The sequence below is a fragment of the Xylocopa sonorina genome, chromosome 5, assembly GCF_050948175.1.
Source record: "Xylocopa sonorina isolate GNS202 chromosome 5, iyXylSono1_principal, whole genome shotgun sequence".
In the NCBI taxonomy this organism is placed as follows: Eukaryota; Metazoa; Arthropoda; class Insecta; order Hymenoptera; family Apidae; genus Xylocopa; species Xylocopa sonorina.
Window position 1 is genome coordinate 5294118 of NC_135197.1, and position 20989 is coordinate 5315106.

At 45.8% G+C, this 20989-nt stretch overlaps 1 protein-coding gene across 1 annotated transcript in view; it reads right to left on the reverse strand.

The window, feature by feature from the left end:
* LOC143423559 (glutamate receptor ionotropic, kainate 2) overlaps window positions 1-20989 on the reverse strand; it is a 72377-nt gene that overhangs the window by 25208 nt on the left and 26180 nt on the right. The window contains exon 2 of the mRNA XM_076894966.1: window positions 8322-8432. Coding sequence (XP_076751081.1) covers window positions 8322-8432 — 111 coding nt within the window. The remainder of the gene's footprint in view (window positions 1-8321; window positions 8433-20989) is intronic.

The window sequence follows — 20989 nt, forward strand, 5'->3', positions numbered from 1 at the left end:
TTTATTTATAACTTCATTAAAATTCAACGGTAATCGGCGGGAGCGAACGCGTGACCTCGGAATCTAATACCAGCTGACCGTGTTCATCCTGAATCTTTAATGGGAAGATGAGCACCAATAGGGCGGCCGCGCGCCCCGAGTGACCGTTTGTGAAAATTTCTCGTGAATTTTTACGTACCCCCATTTAAAAGTTTCTTTTCGAGTGTCTGCTCTCTGGACAACGCCAGCCACGTGCGCTGCGATAGAATATCGAAGAGCGATGATAAACTCGAGAAATCTCATCGATGTAACAATCGAGTCAACGAAATGCAGGAGTAACGCTGCGATGGATTCTAATATTTAGATCTTTTTATAGTGTTAATTCGTTGTTTGGTGTAGCTGTATATGAAGTGGGATGTACGCGACGCGTTTAAACATCTTTTATTAAATATCTCACCGAAATGGAAAAAAATTAATGCGATCCCGTAATCCCCGGTCGGTGTCGCATTAACGAAATGTCGTGAATAGGGGCGCGTTAAAACCCTCGGAGGCCGCAGTATCCGCATGGAAAGAGGGTATATAGAGCCGGCGTTACTTTAAACATAAACTTTTAAAGCGGTCGTAATCTCGATTATTATTGCCCTCGCGAAGTAGTCTCGGGCAGCATCGGGTGCCCTCGAATGGGCGCATCGCGAGTGAGAAAGACGGCGCAAACTTTCCCATAAGGACATCGAACTTGCGCTCTATCATTATACCGTTCAGAAAGGAACTCTGTAATATTGTAATAAAAATTGCGCGGCAAAAAATGTAACGGCTAAACGGCGTAGCTTACGAGCGACGCCACCCCTATTGCCTTTGACGATGGAATTTCCGTCGCGCGGGGTGGAGTCGATCGGACGTTCCTTCGTTTCGCAAAAATCGAAAGGAGCGATGATCGCGTTGGTTTGGATTCGTGTGAAAAATAGTGAAATACCGATTGTTAGATGGAGTAGCGTTAGAGAGGCTCGAAATAATAAATAAGAGAAGAGCGTCCTCATTATCTCGCGACAGACGGTTCTCTCCTCGTCTCAGCACCATTCATCGATTCGTTTCACGTTTAAAACCGTCCCGCGACGAACGAAAACGAATCGCGGGTTATAAAAGACTCGCGGGGGCGAAGAGTCAGTCAGCTTTGTTCCACATCCGGCAATTAAATACTCACGGTGAACCTCTGACAGCTTTTGTAGCTCGAATTTTTATCGCTCCACCATCGGGTTTGTTCAAGGAACGTTCTGTTATTGGATACCGGCGTTCTGGATTCTTTCTTTTCGCGGGATGGTATATCCAACGGCGCTGGATTTAAAGAGGGCGGATCCTTGTCGGTTTTCGTCCGGAATCCAATTATTTTCGTTGATTTACTGCGAGCCGCTTCCCTTCTTTCTGATTGATCAAAGGGAGTGCTTCAGATGCTCGTTCCGTACGGCTGACAATGAGAAATTAAACGCAATAACCGAACGAGAGCTCGTCAGAATGCCTCTTTGAATGGCCGATTTTACGCCTTCGCAAGGGGATGGAACGGTTTCATTAAGCGTATCGCAGTGACGCTCGCTCGGAGGGGTGGACGTAAAAATTTCGTTAGCGGTATTTCTTCATTTAAGCGACCCGTTCCACGGGATATAACGCGAAATGTAAAAAATAATACTTCCCTTCGAGAAATTAAAGGTAATAACTCGAGGAAAGCGCTACCCGGTATTCTAATATTGCTTGCAGCCCTCTCGAGGTGTCCCCTCGTCCCCCTCGACAGATTAATCGATACGACCTCTCATAACATACGAACGAACTCTTTTAAAAACGACGAATGTCGTTCCGTCGGTTCAACAATTGCTCAACGTTGCGCTGAGTAGAGAACTTCAGCCAGAGAGAGGTTCGAGTTCTTTCCGCGACGTTAAATATAACGTGTTCTCGAAAGATCCTCGTCATTCACACCGCGGCTGTTTTCCTCCGCTCGAAAATGCCGCGACGAACACGTTTTTAAACGCGTCCCTTCACTGGGACTCGTTTAATTTCATTCGTTGGAAAAACTCGCTTCTCCCTCGCGGACTCTTCGTCTCGTTTCGAGGCTCCTTTGACGGGGGTTGAAAACGTCCAAACGTGTGAAAAATGTTTACCTTCAACGGTCAATCGTTCGAGGTTCGACACCAAACCGGTGAAAAATCGAAGACCAGAGATCCCGCGATTCCCAATCGCTCGCGACGCGAACGCTCGAGCCTCATTAATATTTGCTCGTGGAATCATTTTTTGTTCCCTCTCTCCCACTCTCGGTCGGTTTTGCCTCGCCATTGGTTCCCTGACCGCAGGCCAGGCCGAATTGCGTGGCGTCGCGCGGGCAAAAAACGCGAATCGCACTTTGCCACCTATGAATATGTAACGAGCGTGAGCTGCGCGCGATATTTCCCCTCTCCTGTCAATGGTCGAAATTTCGCCAGTGAACGATTATAAAAGTAGGACCGCGGAGGCCATCGTTCATAGAAAATTCAGACGTTCCACGGTGAATTTGGAATTCTCCGTTGCGCGCGAACAACAGAATAGAATGAGAATTAATTTCGCTGTAAACCGAGACGATTATCAATAATGAACTTCTCCAAGGCGCGAGGAGCGAAACTGGAACTGTCTCGCGTAACCTCAGCTTTGTAATTCCTCCTCGTCGCGCGTTTACAGCGATTCCCCCACGATATTGCCATCTGGACTCTGTATAAAATTACCAAGATTTGTTCATCGTCGAGGTCGTATCTTTTGCTACGAGAGCGATTAAAATTTCTTTGCAAATTCGCCGTGACCGGCTCGATTTTCAAGGGAGCTGCCACGGATATGGGGACGAAGGTAAAGAGGCGGAAGAAGGTCGTTTCCGTGTCCCGCAATTTTTCTTCTTTGATACCGGGAATCATCTGCGGTTCGCAGGCACGATATCCCAGAGGAAGAATGGAGGGCTGCGCAACGGAGAAACTGGTTTAATTAAACTTATAACTATTATCCACAAAGTCGAGCTTAGCCGTGCTATTATCGGGCCCCGCAATAGAGTGACGCAAAGGGAGCAAGGTACGGCGAGGATATAAGACGAAACGGGAACTTCCGTATCCGGCTTCGACGATAATATCGGTGCAAGAATTATAATGAAAAAAAGAGGAGAAGAATAGTAGCAGCCGGCGATATTATCTCTCATGAATGCGAGTCACTCCGTCGAATTCGTCCCCCCCCATTTTCTCAACCGAAGATCGAATTAAAAAGCGTGCTTAAATCGTTGAACGAAAAGAATAATAGAAGAAACACGCTAATCAACTTCTTGTTCTTGTTACTAAAATATTCGGCTAGCACTAAACGAGATTTAAACATTTGCCCACGCGTAATTAGTCGGTTATAAAAATGAGTTACTTCACTGTTTCAGCGCGCCAATTCCAGGTTGAAACGGTATTTCATGGGGAAAAATTCCGTTCCACCCGGTCGTCTATTTTCCCATTCAATGTAAACACGAAAGGTAGGTTCTAGTTCAATATTGAACGAAACTTTTCTCGTTAAATAATTTCAACGATCGAGCACGAAGCAGCGGTTCGACGGCTTGGACAAGCACGGGGATCCTTTGTCACGCGACTGGTATGAATGGTCGGTGATTGGGCTAATCGCGATCCTTCATTAGGCGTGCCGTGATCACGGGATACTTGTCGCCAGGATGTCTGCGACGCGCGTGAATAATTCCGCGGTGCAATTACAATCCCCAAGCAGAACAGCCGCGTGCTAAACTGTTATTAGGAACTTTGGCCTCGGCAGATTACTCTGCCTCGCGATACGATACTTTCGAGCTGTTCTTACTCCGCTCAAACAATTGCGCTCTCTCCGTAACGGTGTAAAAAAGGCCGGGAAACTGCGGGACAAGTTATGAGCGGCAAAAACTCTGACGTTCAACTACGAATATTTTCCGAGAACCCTCGCGAACGGCACGAAAAAGAATTTCAGCGTCAAAACTTTAGTTTCAAATATAATTAAAAAAAAAAGAAAAAGAAGAAAACTAAGCATTAAATTTTTCGACGTAGCTTCGAAAGTATTATATATTTTGAAAAATCGAATCTCGTTTCCTCCGAACACTGACGATCCAACAATCCCCAAAAAATTCCCAGTCAACGCGTCACACGAAATTTCGTCACGCATCCCGGCCAACAGCACCCACCCCAGCGCGAGTATCTTCTTCATCCACGACTCTCCGATCGTTTCCACCCGCAACGATATCCGTCAACGATCCTAGCAACGTCCTCGTCATTCCCGCATTCACTGCAACGATACATCACACCTTTATCTACCGCTGAATATCGATCAACCCTCAGCTGCGCCCACCCCTTCGATCTGCCTCCCGCGGATAACTTTATTTCCCCAAAGCGACGCGACACGAGCAACCGTTTCCTCTACGGGGATCAGCCTGATCGGGTGGACAACTTCTAATAACGTTATCAATAGTTCACCGTGAAGGAGCGAAGGGGTAGTAGGGGGGGACGAAAGAGGGGCAGTTTTCTACGGGAAACGTCAATGAAAAGGCGTCTCTCTCTCCCGACGTCCCGTTGAATGCCGGCGCACGCATACCCGATCCGGTTACACGTTTGAAAGGGAAGTAATCACTTACTCGGGAGGAAGGGCATTTTCGCGATGGCACACCGCCGCGTTTGGAAAGAGTGGCTCGCCTCCGTGGGGTTAGGGGAGCAAAGGAAGTCACTACCTGGCCCGATGTTCCTCTCTTCCGGAGGGAGCCGCGAAGCCGCAGGCTCTATGCCGCAGGAAATCGACGATCTCTAGGATGGCTTGCCGGCTGGCTGCCTGGTTTGTGTGCCACGCTCTCCTTCGATCGTTCCCAAGTGAAAACGGCTCCTTTCACTGGACGATCCACTTCGACGGTTCCTTTTCTCCTTTTTCCTTTTTTTCCCTTCCTTTCTCGTTAGCTTTTTCTTGGTATAAGCAGACGACGGCTACGTACGAGCGCGTCGACGTTCCGAGGCTCGAGTTTGGTTTGTTCATCGAACGCGTTCGCGTGGCGAGCTGACGAGTTGTTGTACAGGGTGTTGAGATGATTGGTTTCTCGATGCGTTCGGAATAAAACAATTTAAGAGGGTCGTGTAACTACACCAATTAAGCGTAGAAAGGATAAGGATGTTAGGACCGGTTCCGTTGTGTTGCAAATATTCGATGCTTCCATCGATAAGAGGAAATGGAAACGTTGATTGGTATTCGCAGTGATTGAAAAATCTGGACTCGTTCGACGTTACAAAGCGCTGCAAATACGTATCCTTTCATACGCTGTATATTTTTGTATCTCCCTTTATCCGCGCATACGAATTCGGATATCCTTGCAGCCATGAAAAATGGATATCGATGAAATAGAAGACCGTATCGTTTGAAACACAACACACGCGAAATTGTAGTTCCATTCCGGACTGTTCTCGAGTCCGATTCGGATTCAATTCAGATCCTCCGTTGCTACGAGTGCCACGAAATCAGCTGCGAGTCGTTAAATCGTTTCGCGAAGAGGTGATTATAATTTTCGAACGATCACGATGGCTTCTTGGTCCCGATTGTTTGTTACGCTCGACTGGAGTTACCCGCGAACACGGCAGTAAACCTGTCGGTTCGAATGGGTGGCGCAGCGTATAATTTTATACGCTCGACACATCCCACGCGCGTACAATCCTTATTTACAGTCGCATCGTATCAGGCACATTGGAAATTTTAGGGAATCGCTTACGAGGGCTTCTTATACCCTTCGAATGACCGGTAATTCTGGTGGAGGGTGACTGTGGAGGAACAGGCGAGACACGTGCTACCTGGCTGAGAGCTCGTAAAGCAATGAAAACTCGCGTAGCATGAGCGTGTTTATGTGCTTCGTTCGCTAACAATTCAATCCTGTTTATGAACCGTATCGTTTCGAGTTTGTACACTGTTTCGTCCATTTATATACCTATTATCGACCAATTTTTTTACAGTTACGCAATCGCGAATAAGGTCTTCGAAACTAGTGGACACACGTTGCTGTTTTATAAATTTTTTTATATCGATTTGCAGTGTATGTGGCACTCTGCACGACGTGTTTTCGTTCGAGTATTTACGTTAATTGATGAGTATTGTATTTGGGAGCATCGGTAAATTATCCATTTGTATCCATCACGAAATTATATAATTTCGAACGATAATAACTCGTGCTTACCGTTGAACCCCCTCCCTCGACTTCCACCCTCGATAAATTCCACCGAGGGCATATTAGGGTTGTAAAATAAATTATTATTACGGTGCGTTTCGGTTGGTTGTGCATCATCGTGGGATATTTCATTATTTGTAACCGAGTCGTCCGATAACGCTTCGCTGATGAATGGGATTCGACTTGAGGCAGTAGAATGGCCCATTCATAGCCAGCCATACGGAATGCGGCCTCGGTTCTAGCACGAGGAGCCGAAACGGTTGCTCGAAACTGTGCCCCACGGCTGCCGTCTATTTATCTTCGTCTCGTATCACGGTTAAAGTATATTCGAAAAATGCTGAAATTAATTACTCGATGGAGGGGCTGAGCATCACGACGCGCGGGATAATTCAAAGGGTAGACACGCGTTCGAGATGCGGGCGCAATTTTAAGAAGACAGTGATAAATGGTTGTATAACTTTTCGTAATCTCGCATCTCGAGGCATTTTTCAAAGCGTAATTACATTTGACAAGCTCATTACACTGGTTATTGGGGAACGCTGAGATCCGAAGGCTATAAATCCCGCGTGGCACACCACTGAAAATGTCAGACGCTGGAGGAATTCGAAATACAATTTTTCTAGTATTCTTGTATGAGAGGCAATCCTGCTGAAATTGAGAATAGTATCTCGTGTCATTCGGCTAATACTGTAATTACAGAACTAATGGGATATGAATATTCTTGAAAATTTGCACGAATATCGAAACTATTTCGAACATGAAAGAGAAGCGTCAATATTTGAAATTCATATTCGATCGTCGCAATATGTTACAAAGTAAAAAATGAATCTATTTGACGTATGCGAATGGTATTTAATTTAAACCCATACATAATTACCTGCATTCAATTTCTGATGTTACAATTATTAACGCTATAACACGTGAACTGACCGTATCCTCCTTTCGTTATTAACGAATTCCTACTTTCCGTAGACGTTCAAACATTCCAATTCAAACGTACCCAGAATTTCAGCTTTCTCAATTACGCAACGTTCTACCCGCGTCCTATTAAAATTTAATTAAACACACACCTTTCCCGCCCTCGTGCGATCCCGCGAGAACGTTCCGCAGCGAACGGGAACTCTTTCCCCGTTCGTGGGAGACTTTAGATAATTCCGAGCCGGAAGGAAATTCCTCCTTTACGATCACCGTATGAATCAACCGGGCATCGTACACACACGGGTATCCGCGCGTATTCCGAGGGATTTTCAACCGAGCTACTCAACGAAATATCCCGTCCGCGTCGCGTTCACCACCGCGGCGGATGTGTACGAATGCGCGTCCTGCCCGTGGTGTACACATCACGGGAAGCGCACCCACTGCATACGCTGGAACAGGCCTCTTATGAAACCCATCCGTTCTTCTCTAAATATTTGGGCATTTTCATAAGGGGGAGTCTCTGCTAAGCCGGCGCGTCATGACAAACGCGCAGTCCTTCGGTAACCCCGGAGGCTGGGTACGTGACTTCCGTGAGGGCGGACGTGTAACACGCCTATAAAGCGCAAACAGAGCCGGCGTTGGTGTGCCTCCCCGGCGCAGAACCGTACGGCCACGTCGTGATACATGCAATTTACACCAGCCACGCTGTCGGACGTATTTCGTCCGACGAGTTATTCGAATTCGACGGAAATAAAGAGGGGGGTCGGGGGCCACGGGGCGCGGAGGCACGCGGAACCAGGGGCTGGGGTATTTTGGTTAGCATTTTCGGACGCGAATGGTTCGCGTGTTTCCTTCGGAACGGATGAACGCACGGGTTCTGCGATTATTGTAAAAATATTTCCCTCCGCCCGGCATGAAAAATAAGTCGCATTGTTTTGTCTCTCGAAAAAGTAGCTCCGTTGTGGCATTCTTTCATTTTTTTCTTCCCTCTCTCTCTCTCTCTCTCTCTTTTTTGTTCCACGAACGCATAAATGGGCAGGTTTTGTTTCGCCGGTGGTGGAAATTTAATTTGCTCGCGTGCAAACATGTTCCTTCCTTTTCTACTCCTTTCCTGGTTCTCGTGAAATACGAAACGCTCGCCAGTCTCGTTAAAAACACAGTCTTTCGCAATGTTTCTCGTGAGGCTTCTTCGAGTCGTCCTTGTTTTATTACTCACCGATTTTTATTGGTCGCGATGCACCGTGACTTGAGGGGATCGCTATGAGCAGACCGATGGCGATGATGGCAGCGCGTAACCTTCGATCCATGATGACGGACATAGAGCAATCTGAAAAATTGTTAAGCGAGAGGAACGACATTAATTTCCAGTTATCGAACGTTACAGAAGCAACGAAATATCTGCCAGGATTGCGACAGAAGTAATAGAATCGTTTTCGTTCGAAAGAATGCACACGTAAATAGCTTGGACATGCCTGAAGTTTCGCAATGAACATTGATGCTCGCCAGTTAAAGTTTGCAATAATTCGGCGTTTAATGGCTGCCCGTTCGGCAATTCCCTTGAGTACGAGGAGCATCAAATGAATGGCGATTCTTGTTTTAACCGTTTGGCCGATTCCGGCGTCCAATGGCTTCTAAAGATAAAATTAAAAGTCGCGGACGTCTTTTACACCGTTAGCTTATAAAAGTTCGTGTTCGCAATTTCCGAGATTACCCAGGTTATATGCGTTGCACTGATATGCTTTTTCATTTATTCGCAACAGCCGAGATTTTTAACTACTCGCTTTGGAAAATGATATTGTAATCTTCTCCTAATGTACTTCAGTAGTATAACCTACCATACATCAGACTGGCGTTAGCTCTCACCTCCCTCGTTTGTTTCTGGTATTTCACTTTAATCTTTTAAAATGGTACACGCGTTAGATGTAAAAGGATGTAAATGACTTAAAAAAAGTCTCAAAATTTAACATTACATTTATAAAATCGAAACTTTCAGAGTGTGTGAATCATTCTACTCTTTACGACTGAAACACGTGGCTAGTCTATCAAATGATGAAAAAGATTTTTACTTTCCAGTCGTATCGGGAATCGGGCCATCAAATCGGTTATTTCGTATTCGAGCACAGGGGTGGAATTTTAAGGCAGAATTCACTGGTCGTGTGAAGCGCGATTTCACAGCTCGAGTTTTCTGATTTCCAAATTTAAAGGGCTTCGCGTAACGCTCGTCATGCGCGCTTTGTGATCGGGCTCGAGTAAAATCGGTGGCGCTTGCGTTACTATCGAAAGCACGATTTCACCGGTATCAATCGTGGCGCATGGGAAACCACCTTTGATCTCTGAGAATGATTGGAAAGTATTTCGGACAAATACGTGACCGCGCGTTGCCACGTTTGCCTGTTTTTTGGCTCGCACTTTGCACTGGCACATTTTACGGAAAAATGCCGTCTACGATTTGCTCGCTAGGTTGCCTTTAATTTTCGTGATCTTTTAAGATCGCTTCCATATCATCATAGCGTATCTTTTTCGCGTCTTTGTCTTGTATCTTACTCGTACCCTTTGAAAGCTTGCACCCTGTACTTACAACTTGTAATTACCGCTGTAACTTCTCCCTGTATTTATATTTCCACAGTTCCACGTTGCAGTTATACTGACACTTACTGCTTTTACGGAATTATGTAGAAAATACTCTTCCCGCACGATAGAACAAAACTCTTTCTGGCCAGTGAAAGAAAATTTACAGATCACTTAATGGCCGTATTTGTTCTGAAAACGATTTCTCGAGCGTTCAAACAGCACTTTCTCTACTTCCCTTTTACCCCTGATTGAATCACTTCGAACACTTCCGGTGCATGCTCGATTACTCACGCCTAATTTACACTGTTCCGAACAGGGCCGTCGAACATCGCGCGGTCGCTCGTAAATCTCCGGACGGGCACGATTCGCGAGCGAAACGCTTGAATCCGTTCCGACCCGTCGCAGCTGATCGTCCACGTGAATTTGAATTTTTCGACGAGCGAAAGTTTCGTCGCGCCGAACGGCCAATGGCTTTAATGCAGGCCGTTTAACGACGCGATCGCGTGACAAGATTCCTCTGCGGATGACACTCGACCTCCTTGAAAATAACAAGTTGCAACGAGTCTGCTAATTCGATGATACTTCACGGCTGTATTCCATGCGTGTTCCATGATCCTGACCCCGCCTATACAGGCTATTCCTATTTAATGAATGAATGAATTAGCTCTAGAATTAGCTAAAATTATCCTCGATATTCATTCCTTCACATTCTCTGTTCTTTCGCGTATCCACGATAGCCACTGCAGTTACTTGTATCGTTGTACGATTTTTTGTTTATACTTTTGGGAATTAATTCGTCTGTTCAGAGCATTCGAAGCGTGTCGCTCTTCAAAACTGTAACAAGCACATGTCACGTTCAAACCGCATATCCTAACAGAGCAAAATTATACGTGCATTCCTAGGATTCATTGAAGCGCGCCGTTCCAACGAAGACCAAAGCTCGAGCCCAAACATCCACTCGATCTATGCCTCGCTATCCGGAACAGTTGTCATTCACACTCTCCACGTACGAGAAGTTCATTCAGATACGACACCAGTGGAGTTCATTCACCGTCACGTCACATCGTGTTACGTGGGAATGCCTCGCGAAATTACTCCGCAAAATTCGAAGTCGGTTAAGGTGTCGTCACTTTCGATGTATACTAAAGATGACAACGAGGCGATATTTCGCGGGTGAGAAAAGAAGGACAGTAGCGAGCGCGAATTTATTTGAAACCCGATCGATTTAATAGGTTACGATCGCAAGTAGTTTCGCGTGAGTTTTCTCATACGCCGAGTTCCCTAACGCGTTTACCTTCTTTCAGACGGACTCTCAGGTTTTACGAGCTCTTATTTCGGTTCATACACGAGTAATAAACCAAAGGGCGATCGATGGAAGAAAAAGTTTTTAACTACTTCACGAGGCGTCTAACGTTTCCACCCTTGCTTCGCATAAACTGTTTTAGTGACGAACGAATCGAATGTAAACAAAGCTGTAAAGCGGTTTAATAAAACGAAGATGATCGTTGGATGGCTTTATCGAAGAGTACGATCCTCGCAATTCTGTTTCGATATCGAGATAATAAATTCTTGATCACCATAAGTATATAATGCTGTAAGTGCAGAGGTGATCGCTGGGGAATGCAATTTTCTTTAAATTAAATGGAACAGAGGGGATATAAGAAGTTCTACGAAACTTCGATCGTTTTCGAGTCCAACATTTTAAGGAATGCTGCAACTTACAATATGGCAGAAGTTCTCCAGGAAACATTTACCTAGAATTTCTTCGAAAAGTGATACTTCCATTTCCATTTCCTGCAAACCAATCGATGGCAGTGCAGGCTCGCAATTATTTCCAAACGTTACAAATGCACAGAAAAAAGATTCGCACGTGCGAGGTCGATTATAGTTTGCCAGGAAATGCGTTAAACTTTGCATTAGCGGTTATTAGAGGTCGTTTGGGAACAAGTCCCGCGTCCTCGTCAAAAGTTAAATGAACCGCTGTTGTTAAAATTTCGTTTCTCCTGGTAAATTCCTCGTTTTATACTGCGACAGAAATCGTGTCTATATACGGTAGAAAACGAGTTCAAAAATTGGACAAAAATTGCTTCAGTACAGAAAATTCCAGTCCTTCTCACGAAATCTCCGATACCATTTTCGTTAATCAGAAATTATAAAGAACAATTACTGTTTCTTTTTACATGCGTAAAGTGTCACTCGTGGAAATTAATTCTCGAGAAAATCTCCCACTTTTGAAGCGTTATACCTACTTCGCGGAACAGGAAGCACCAGCAAAACCGGACAAACAAATTTCGAAGGGAAGTTACCGCCGAACTTCGTCGGCGAGCAAGTTCGCTCGATTCCAACGGATGCCCCGGAACGAACTTTCCTGTCCTCGCGTCGAAACAGAGGCGACCGTTTATTTAAGCAGAAAATTTGGCCCTTCCACGAATTTTTCGCGTGAAAAAAGCGCCGCCATTGAATCGAGCCCTCGCGAAAGAGGGTCAAGACGAAGGAAGAAGCTCGACAGTCGTCTGAACGGGCCGCGATTTTTATCGGACACAGAGACACCCTCGGCTACCATTTCGCCCGTCGAGAATCTGTGTCAACCTTCATTAGAAGTCGGTGTTCCATTGGCGGAGGGTCCGCGGAAACCGTAATGATCCGCGACCGGCGAAATTCATTCAATTGACTCCTTCAACCCCCGCCCTCGAGTCTCCTTCCGCTGGGGTCATCGCGACGCCTGCGGCCACGTTAAGTGTGTCGATGAACTTTCCATAGGTTATCGTAATTATCGCCGACGATATTCGTTAACAGTTCTCGTCGACGACGAAGTTTCTTATTGCCGGTAGGAGCAAATTGGAGTAGAATCTTTCTGTGAATGAAAGGGGATGAAGTGACTCTATGAGTCTACTTTGAAGTTTTCGAAATCGAGACGCGAACGCGCAGCGTGTAATAACGTGAAGATCGAAGTATTGGAAAGATGAAGTTACTGTAATTAGGAAATGGAAATTTCAGAACTGGAATTGAAAATTCGTGTACGCGTGCCTTTCCAGTCGCGCGTTGGATTACGACGGAACGTTATTAACTCAATTAGGAACCACGCCTCGCGGATTATCGAAATAACAAGGGAAATAAATTTAGCGATATTCATTTATTCATACGTCCAAGGATTCCGTGGCTCGTTGTCGACGAATTAATTCCTGGAATTTTTCAAACCGCAGTTTCGATAATTCATAAAATTTTGCACCTTTTTCTCTCGATTCATACACGGTGTACAGAAGAAGCTACGCGCGCATGTATTCGCAGGATGAAATTATAGGTAGATAACCGCCACCCTGGTGCTTCGTTCCTAGTTCTTTCATTAACTAACGCTGTTGATGAGTCACGCGCCGGGTAACCCGATGAAAGAGTAACTGAAATCGATGTACAAGTGGAACGTTACACCTGGGAAATGAAAGTGAACTGAACCATATCAAGAAATGGACTTGATTGCCGTCTTCGTTACACGACTACTTATTACGTTGCATTTTCCGCACCCTCTTCCTCCTCATCCCACGTTTCTTCTCATATCGAGTTTTAAATCCCCCGCGCAATTGGCGTTCTACAATTTATACGAGAGAAGTTTCTCCGTTCCTAAATTTCAAGTTTCCCATCGTGAAACTTTATATTGCCAGTCTATGGTCGGTTGTGTTTGTAACGGACACTTCGTGCTTCACCCTCCCGCTCGAAAGGGTGAAGTCAATTGCAGTGTTATTCGTAGGAGGCACTCGTCTCATTGAAGTTTGTACACTTTATTTCGCGCGATTCAACCGTGGAATTATCGAGGACGGTAATTTAAAGGCGTAATCGTGTTTGTTACCCCGTGACACGGATATATCTGAAGCGCGAAAATAAGAGCGTCACAGTTTCGCAAATTCGATTTGCCTCGACAGTTTTTCAGACGACGACTTCGACCGTGCATCACACTCGAGGAAACGACTCTGCACGGTCAACAGAATTGTATTTTACGCGAAGCTGCAAGTAAGATAAATATCGAGGGTGGCCGAGGAAAGTTTCGCGAGGCCGTTCGTTACACGCTATGATTTTTGAATTTCCTGGAACTTTCGGAAATTCCGGGCTTGATGGTAGTTTAACGACGCGATTGCTCGTCGCGCGTGGCCAACAAGGTCGCGATAAATTACGTTTCCTACGGGGAAAAAAGTATTTTCAGATGAAGAAACTCGATGATTTAGACTCCGTGCGTCCCAAGCTGGATCGGGGCGAAACGTTCGCGACAACTAAGGCTGATCGATCGTTTGGCAAAAACACGGGTGACGTTATCTGGAAATTAGCCTCGGTGTCGGAATCATTACCGAGCTTACAATGATAACTGCTGTGGTAATGACAGAGATAACAGTGGCGCGGGTGACAATGCTGATAAGTGCAAGACGCGTGCACCGAAGCGGAAGCTGGTATCATTGTGGCAACAACCCGTGAAAGTCGTGTTCTCGTAGCTTTATCGTTGGATTTAGTGGACACGCTCTATCCTGATAATTGTTACCCTCTTACACCCTGATTTTGAACATCAAATTACCTGTTTCTGGCTACACGCGATCATCTTTCTAAAATTTATTCGAGCATTAACTCGTGAAGATTAATCGAAGAAATTCAGGAAAGTGTAAACAGTAAAACGTCCTCTCCACGGATGCTCGATCCTGACATTCAAAAGGGTTCGTTCTTCTCCACGGAGCAGAATTTTCCGTTTGACGATGATCCAACGGGGGATGAAGTGCAAAGTGGGAGAGAAAGACAAGACTGAATTAGACCCGTTCGTTTTTAAGGTCGCAAAGGAATGAAAACAGAGCCATCGTGACTGTGATGGTCGTCAAAGGGTTACTTTCAATCTGTCGCAAGAGAAGTAACGACTTTGACCAATGAGCATTATAATAGCGCAGGCAAATCATAAAGTTGCTTTCAATCTTTATTGAAAATGTATATGCCATGAAGTATAATTAATCTCTGCGTCGTTATCTGAAAAATGAAATATATTTGTTCACTGATTACCGAAATAAAGCTTCCAGTTGCTTTCGTTCATGATTTCGAACCAAATTCGCTACCACGCAAAGCGATCGAATTTTTCAACGAGTTCCTTGATTAATTACCATTCCATTCGTTCTACAAGCGATTTAATCGAGAATCGATTCAGCCGGGCAATAATTTCGGTTAAGATTGAAAGCAACGAAGAGAAAATATTGCGTTTTAATTCCGCGTACTTTATGTCGGTATCTATCTCCTGTCTGTGTCGTTTATAATTATTTATCCGTTGAATTAAAAGTAACGAAGCTCGTTAAAGCTTCGCAAAAATGAAGGAGAAATTCGTTCGCAAAAATCCACGTATCGAGGAACGGTTGCGCGCCAGACCTTATCGAAAATTTTGACAAAATTGTTAGGGAAATGTTTGCGGTTGAAGAGTGTTGCGATAACGACGGAACGATCCGTAGTAAAAGAGAGAGAGGAAAAAAAAAGACACGGACAGCCACCAGTCGAATATTACAGGCGTTTTTATCGTTCGCGCCAAAATCCGCAACGGGAACGTACGAGCGACAAGTAGAGGAGCATTTGGACGATTCGCGCGGACTTTTTGAAAATGCCAGTCAGCTTTAACGCGGACTGTCCCCCTTCGAAACGTAACGCTGATATTTCTGCCGTTTTCAATCCCTTTGACACTGCCATTCGCAATATTTTTCTCGCGGCGTGTGCCAAGTCAGGTTCAGAGATTGTTGCCCGGCTCGTTTGCTCGCACCTTCCAGCTATTCCCCCGCGGTAGATCGATAATAAATCCCTCGCATTGTCCCGAAAACCAGTCGTGCCGTTTCAACAATGGCGTTTACCCAGTGCACCGTGGAAATTTACGATAATGGGCGTTGTAGTAAAGCAACTTTGCTGCAACGAGCATTGTTCCACCGTGGAGATCCCTCGCCCCCCCTCGTGCTGTTTTTCTCTATAGCCCCGCTGATTCTTTGTCACGTTCGTGAAATGCAGTTCTGGAAACGTCTGCTTGAGATCTGGCATTTTCGACGGATCGTGCGATACATTTGGTCCGCTTTTATTCCGAACGGTACGGGATCGTCCATTTCAATGTTCGCCAGTTTATTCCAGCATCGACTTTTAATTCAGTCCAGCGTCGTAATTAAATTTTTTATTCGTTTCGCCGTGGAAATCCTCTTCTCTGTCTCGCGATAGGCAAACTAATTACATGGATGAAAGAAACTGAGCGTAAGCAGATACCGGTTTAATTGGAACGCTTCTTGCTCCATTATTTACGTACACCACAATAGATTTTCGGATCTAAGAAATAAGTGAAGTCTATTAACAAAAGTATTAGTAAATTGCTGTTCGAAGAAGAAGATCGTAACACGTGAACTGTCCCGGTTAAAAACAGGTGGCCGATACGCGCACGACCATAACGTCCGCTCCCCTTTTTACGCCACCGGACGTAGAGTTCACCCCTATCGCGAGATATACCCTCCTATCGGATTGAACTCGATTCGAGCAGCGGACTAGAAACGACCTACTGCCGACTAGTGATTCCCATTCGAGCCACTCTGACCGTCGGTGCCCCTCGTAGACATTGAATATCGGTCCACGAGAGTAGTACTCATAGAATTCCCCGTCTATTCGCGAATACCACGATTTCGCGTGGCCGCAAAATCGAAGAGAAAAGATGGCTGGCGCAACCAGCGAACGTACGGAACGGCGTCTCGACGTAGACTCGAATCGAAAACGGGCGAAACAGCGCTAGACCGCCGGCGTTCTCCGCGAGACTTTGGATGCCTTCCTTCCTCGCGGTTACCGTCAGTTACGACGAGTAAATTGTTGCAATTGGCGGAAATTGGAGTTAGCGATGTCAGCGAGCCGGCGAGGGGGATGGGAAATTAGAATGTTCCAATTAACCGAGGCGATGCACGAAAACAGGTTTTAAAGGGCGACAGCGGTGGAAATAATTGGAAAGGGCGAGGGGCGCGCTTCCCATTGCACGGTGAAACGAGATTTCGCGCGGGAATTTCTTCCCACCCGCTGTACGAAAAATTATGCGCCCGATAATTCGTCGACAAATTCATCCTAACGGCGAACGTTCTTTTATCGGCACGATCGGTTTTTCTACGCCGCGCCACGCCTCCTGATCAATAGATACGTTATTACCAAGCTGAAGACCCTCTCGTCGACAATTTACATTTACTCGAGCCTTAACTAGCTCCCTTGTAAGATATCGATAGGCTATAAATTTATCGGTAATAGTAGCTCTAGATGCGCCACTTACTAGGGCCAGAACTAGGGCTTAATTGCAGCTGAACCCGACATAATTGTCGAACGAACGACGACAGTGGGGGCAGCGGAAGCTCTGTTGGACGAGTACGGAGGACAGCCATGATTGCTCCACGGGAATTATGCGGATGACGATCGTTAAAAGACGCAGATGTCGAGCGTTCGAGTTGTTCTTAAAGTCGTACCGACTCGTTGCGGTACCAGCGACGCGATCGACCGCGATACCACGAGCCATCGATAAGTCGCTGTCCCGTGGCGCCTTTCACAGATTCCTCGACAACCTACCGCCACGATTTCCTCGACTTTTCCATATTTTCGTACCACTGTGTATTTTCAATAAAGGCAGAATATTCTCTGCCTCGACCGTGGAAGCGAGGGAACGAGATTGTTCCAAATGGCTGGAGATAATTGAATCGGTGATTTAAAGGTGGAAATAAGACCGAAAATCTTTCCTCCGAGAAATTAAAAGGAGAAAGACGGTATAATTGGGTGGAATTTTATTTGATCAAGGGTAACATTTCTCGCGATTGGTGGCTACTCTCAGTTTTCTCTCCATTTCCGCAACGAACGAGGCGAGGATTTGAAATACTATTAACAACGTGATGACGATATTTCACTTTTTAACTTTCATTTCATTTTTAATGCTAGGTAATACGATTGCAGTTCGAATGAATTGTCGTTAACCGGAATTCGAACGTATAAATTGTCTCTTTCGTTGAATGCCGCGCGCTATAAATGTGCGTGAAACGTTTTTGTTGGCGCACGTTAGCGTATTCAGTTTTCCCGATTGAAATTTTTTATGCAAACCGACGTTCTTTTCATGCGAAATTTCGCCAATCGTATCTACGATCAAGCGAAATCATTTCCCGCGATCTGTTCTTTTAATCCGCGGGAGCGTTGGAAACAGATTTTCTGGACGATAAACCGCGCGTAATATAATCGCGCTTCAATGAAATTTCGCTTCTACCTGGATTTTAAAACGGTATTCATCGTGTCGTATCGAATGCGGCACGGTATCACTCCATTATACCATTTAAATTAATCACATCATACGGATGCCGCGTCTCGATCAATTAATATTGCAACAACTGTGCAAATGTTCCAGCGTTTCGCGAAAAATTCAAGCTTTCGGAAATTACTGTAAATCTCTTCGAGAAATCATTCTGTACGGTTGCTACGGAAATCGGAAATGCTCGATCGCTCGAAAAGCAGAACGAAGACTCACCTGGCGAACAACGCTAGCTCGTACGGCAGCCAACTCGCGCATATTTCACCTGGCCATTTTCGATCGCGTTCGATTTCCACACGGATGACTTAGCGAATATTCCACGGCACTATTTCATCACCAAGAAGCTTCTCGAATACCGTAACACAGCTCGAAATGAATGAGAACGTGTCGCAAAGTAACGCGCGTCCGGTGGCTCCGCCACGAACTGATTTAAATTTAGCGTGGACCAGCCTAAATACGCGCGCTGCCCTCCTCGAGGAACGACGCGTTACGTGGACGTTCTCCACGCATATATCGGCTTGGTTCAATTCCTCTTGTGCTTGTTTGCGTGTTGCTCAAGTTCACGCGTGTTACCATCGAAGTAATCCGAGGGTACGAAGATACGAAATTGCAAAATTTCAACAACCCTCTCCTTTTTAACTCTCTTGGTTTTTTAATCGTGAAATAATCGAATCATCGTGTTATCGATTCCGCCAGCTTTTTCAAATGCTCGTGACATCATAGAAATGGAAAGAACCGAGGAGAATGAAGGTTAATTGGACAGTCGTGCCACGTGGACGTCTTTGAATGGAATGTTTATTTCTGGTCGAATTTATTTCACGCTTTTGGGTTGCCGTCGTGGCGCTCGAAATAGTAGCGGGGTATCTAATAGTAGCATAATGAATGAACGGGAGTAAATTTGAAATTTAAACAGAATAATGAGGTACACACGCGCGCGCGCGCGACGCGGTACTGAGAAATGAAAACGAACCGGTGTGTATCTGAGCGTTTAATTAACTTTCCCAGGTAAAATATTATGCTGTATGAGGAAAGGATACGTAATATCTCACTTTTGAAACTCGCAGGCATTACACTTCGCTCGCTGGACATATAAAATGAATAAAACAGAAAGCTGGAGGTCGGATTACTAAAGTCTAACGTGGAAAGCTTACGACGGAGCCTCAAAAAAAAAAAAAAAAACGTCCATCAACCATCGCCGGTTTGCGCGCGAAACAAATCGCCAAGAAGGAAAGGAATTCCGATGATTTTCATCGTCCACCGAGCGATACCCGCGCTCGTGTGTTTATTTACGCGACGGTTAATTACAATTTCGTTGCATCCTCCAAGCCGCGCAGTCCGCGCGCGCGCGCGCTAATTGGCTAATTGCAAAAACAAACAGGTTCGCGCGCGGCCGGCTGCGCGTTTGTACCGATGCAGTCTCAAGTTAATTGCAGACGTCGACTATTCTATAATTGCTACGGGCGCCAGCTGGAGCCTTGTAACTGTCCCGCGTCAAAGTTAAAGTAACTTTGACCCTTTAATAGAACGGCGCGAACCGGGCGCGGGACGTAATTTAATGAGGATTACGTTTTTTAAAAAGGGGCTGGCCACCCCGCCCGGAGGAATCAACGACGCACGCGGACCCGCGGGAAGGAGAGGAGACGCGCGCGACAAAGGCACCGCCACAACCGTCTACCCCTCCTAAGTAAGCGAAAACTCTTCTAACGACCAGAAAACCGAGGAAACATTCTCAAAGTCGCTTAGTCGCCGCGACAATGTAAATTATTGTTTCAACGCGACGAGACGCGCGCGAACCTGCCGTGACGCGTGGTTAATGGCGTCAAATTATTCGCGGAAAATTATTTTCCCGCCAGCTCGTTAAGGGCACGCTACGCAAATGAGTGAGTATTAAAGGGGATGCTGCGGATTCGCGGCATTTTCTAAACATTATTTCCATTGTACTCCGCATCCGGGGTTCACGAACTAACAACGACTGTTTATTACGGGTCCGGGAGCCAGTCCTTGATTGGATCTTTAATATTTACAATTTCATTAGTCCAGGCCTGCGTCCGCAGGTCGTTCGAAGTTCGACCCGGAGGGCTTATCGAGCCGTATCGAAATCACGCATAATCCGCGCCACGTTGTCGCGGCAGTACGGTTCAATTTGCAGCTGGGACGGGTTTTTTTCTCCCCCTGGCTGGATCCCGCCAACAGAAACTTCCGGTTCGAACGTAATTTTCTCGGTCCGGTTAGTTACCGGCGCCTAACTTTCCGATTGTTTCATCGTGATTCACATTGGTTACCAGCCGAAACGGGCGGAGGCGGCGTGGCTGTGGGCTGGTTGAATTGTAAAACTTGGATAGAAATTTTGAGCCCCGCCGCACCGTTGGAAAATTAAAGCCCGTTGCACTATATCACCAAGCGGCTCAGAATTCTTGCGGGGGAAAGTTTCCTCGCGGTGTTCCACGCGGCCGCGGAAAGATTGCGAACTTTTCTTCGACCGCGCGACGCGTAATTCCGCGTGCCATGGGACAAACGAGGGACGAAGGTAGAAGGGAACGCCGGTCGATGGAACCAAAAAAAGTGGAGGATAGGATATCTGTATGGACAGAGAGGTTCGATTAACCGAAGTTACGGGCGGGTGGCGCCGGCGGAGCAATTAAATGAGATGAAAGTCGAACATTGAAAGAACGAATTGCTTAATAACCGTCGAGCCGGGAAACGAATGGCGTATCCTGTATGTGAATATTGAATTTCGCGCGGCGTTAATTCTATCGCCGATAATTAACTGTTTTGCGTTTAACACTTTTGTGTGGGGCGGGACGAGAAGCTGGTGCCGCGTTTCAAATAAATTTTGGCAGCCTGTTCTTTGACTGCTAATTACAGGGACTACATACGATATTGGTTACCAAAGTATTTCGGACTCTTGTACATTCGCATTCGTCTCACGGCGTAATTAAAACGAAGCGAGTATTTAATTATCGAAATGTGAAGCGAAATTTAATTCGTCAAAGACTCTCGCAGAAGAAATCTGGAAA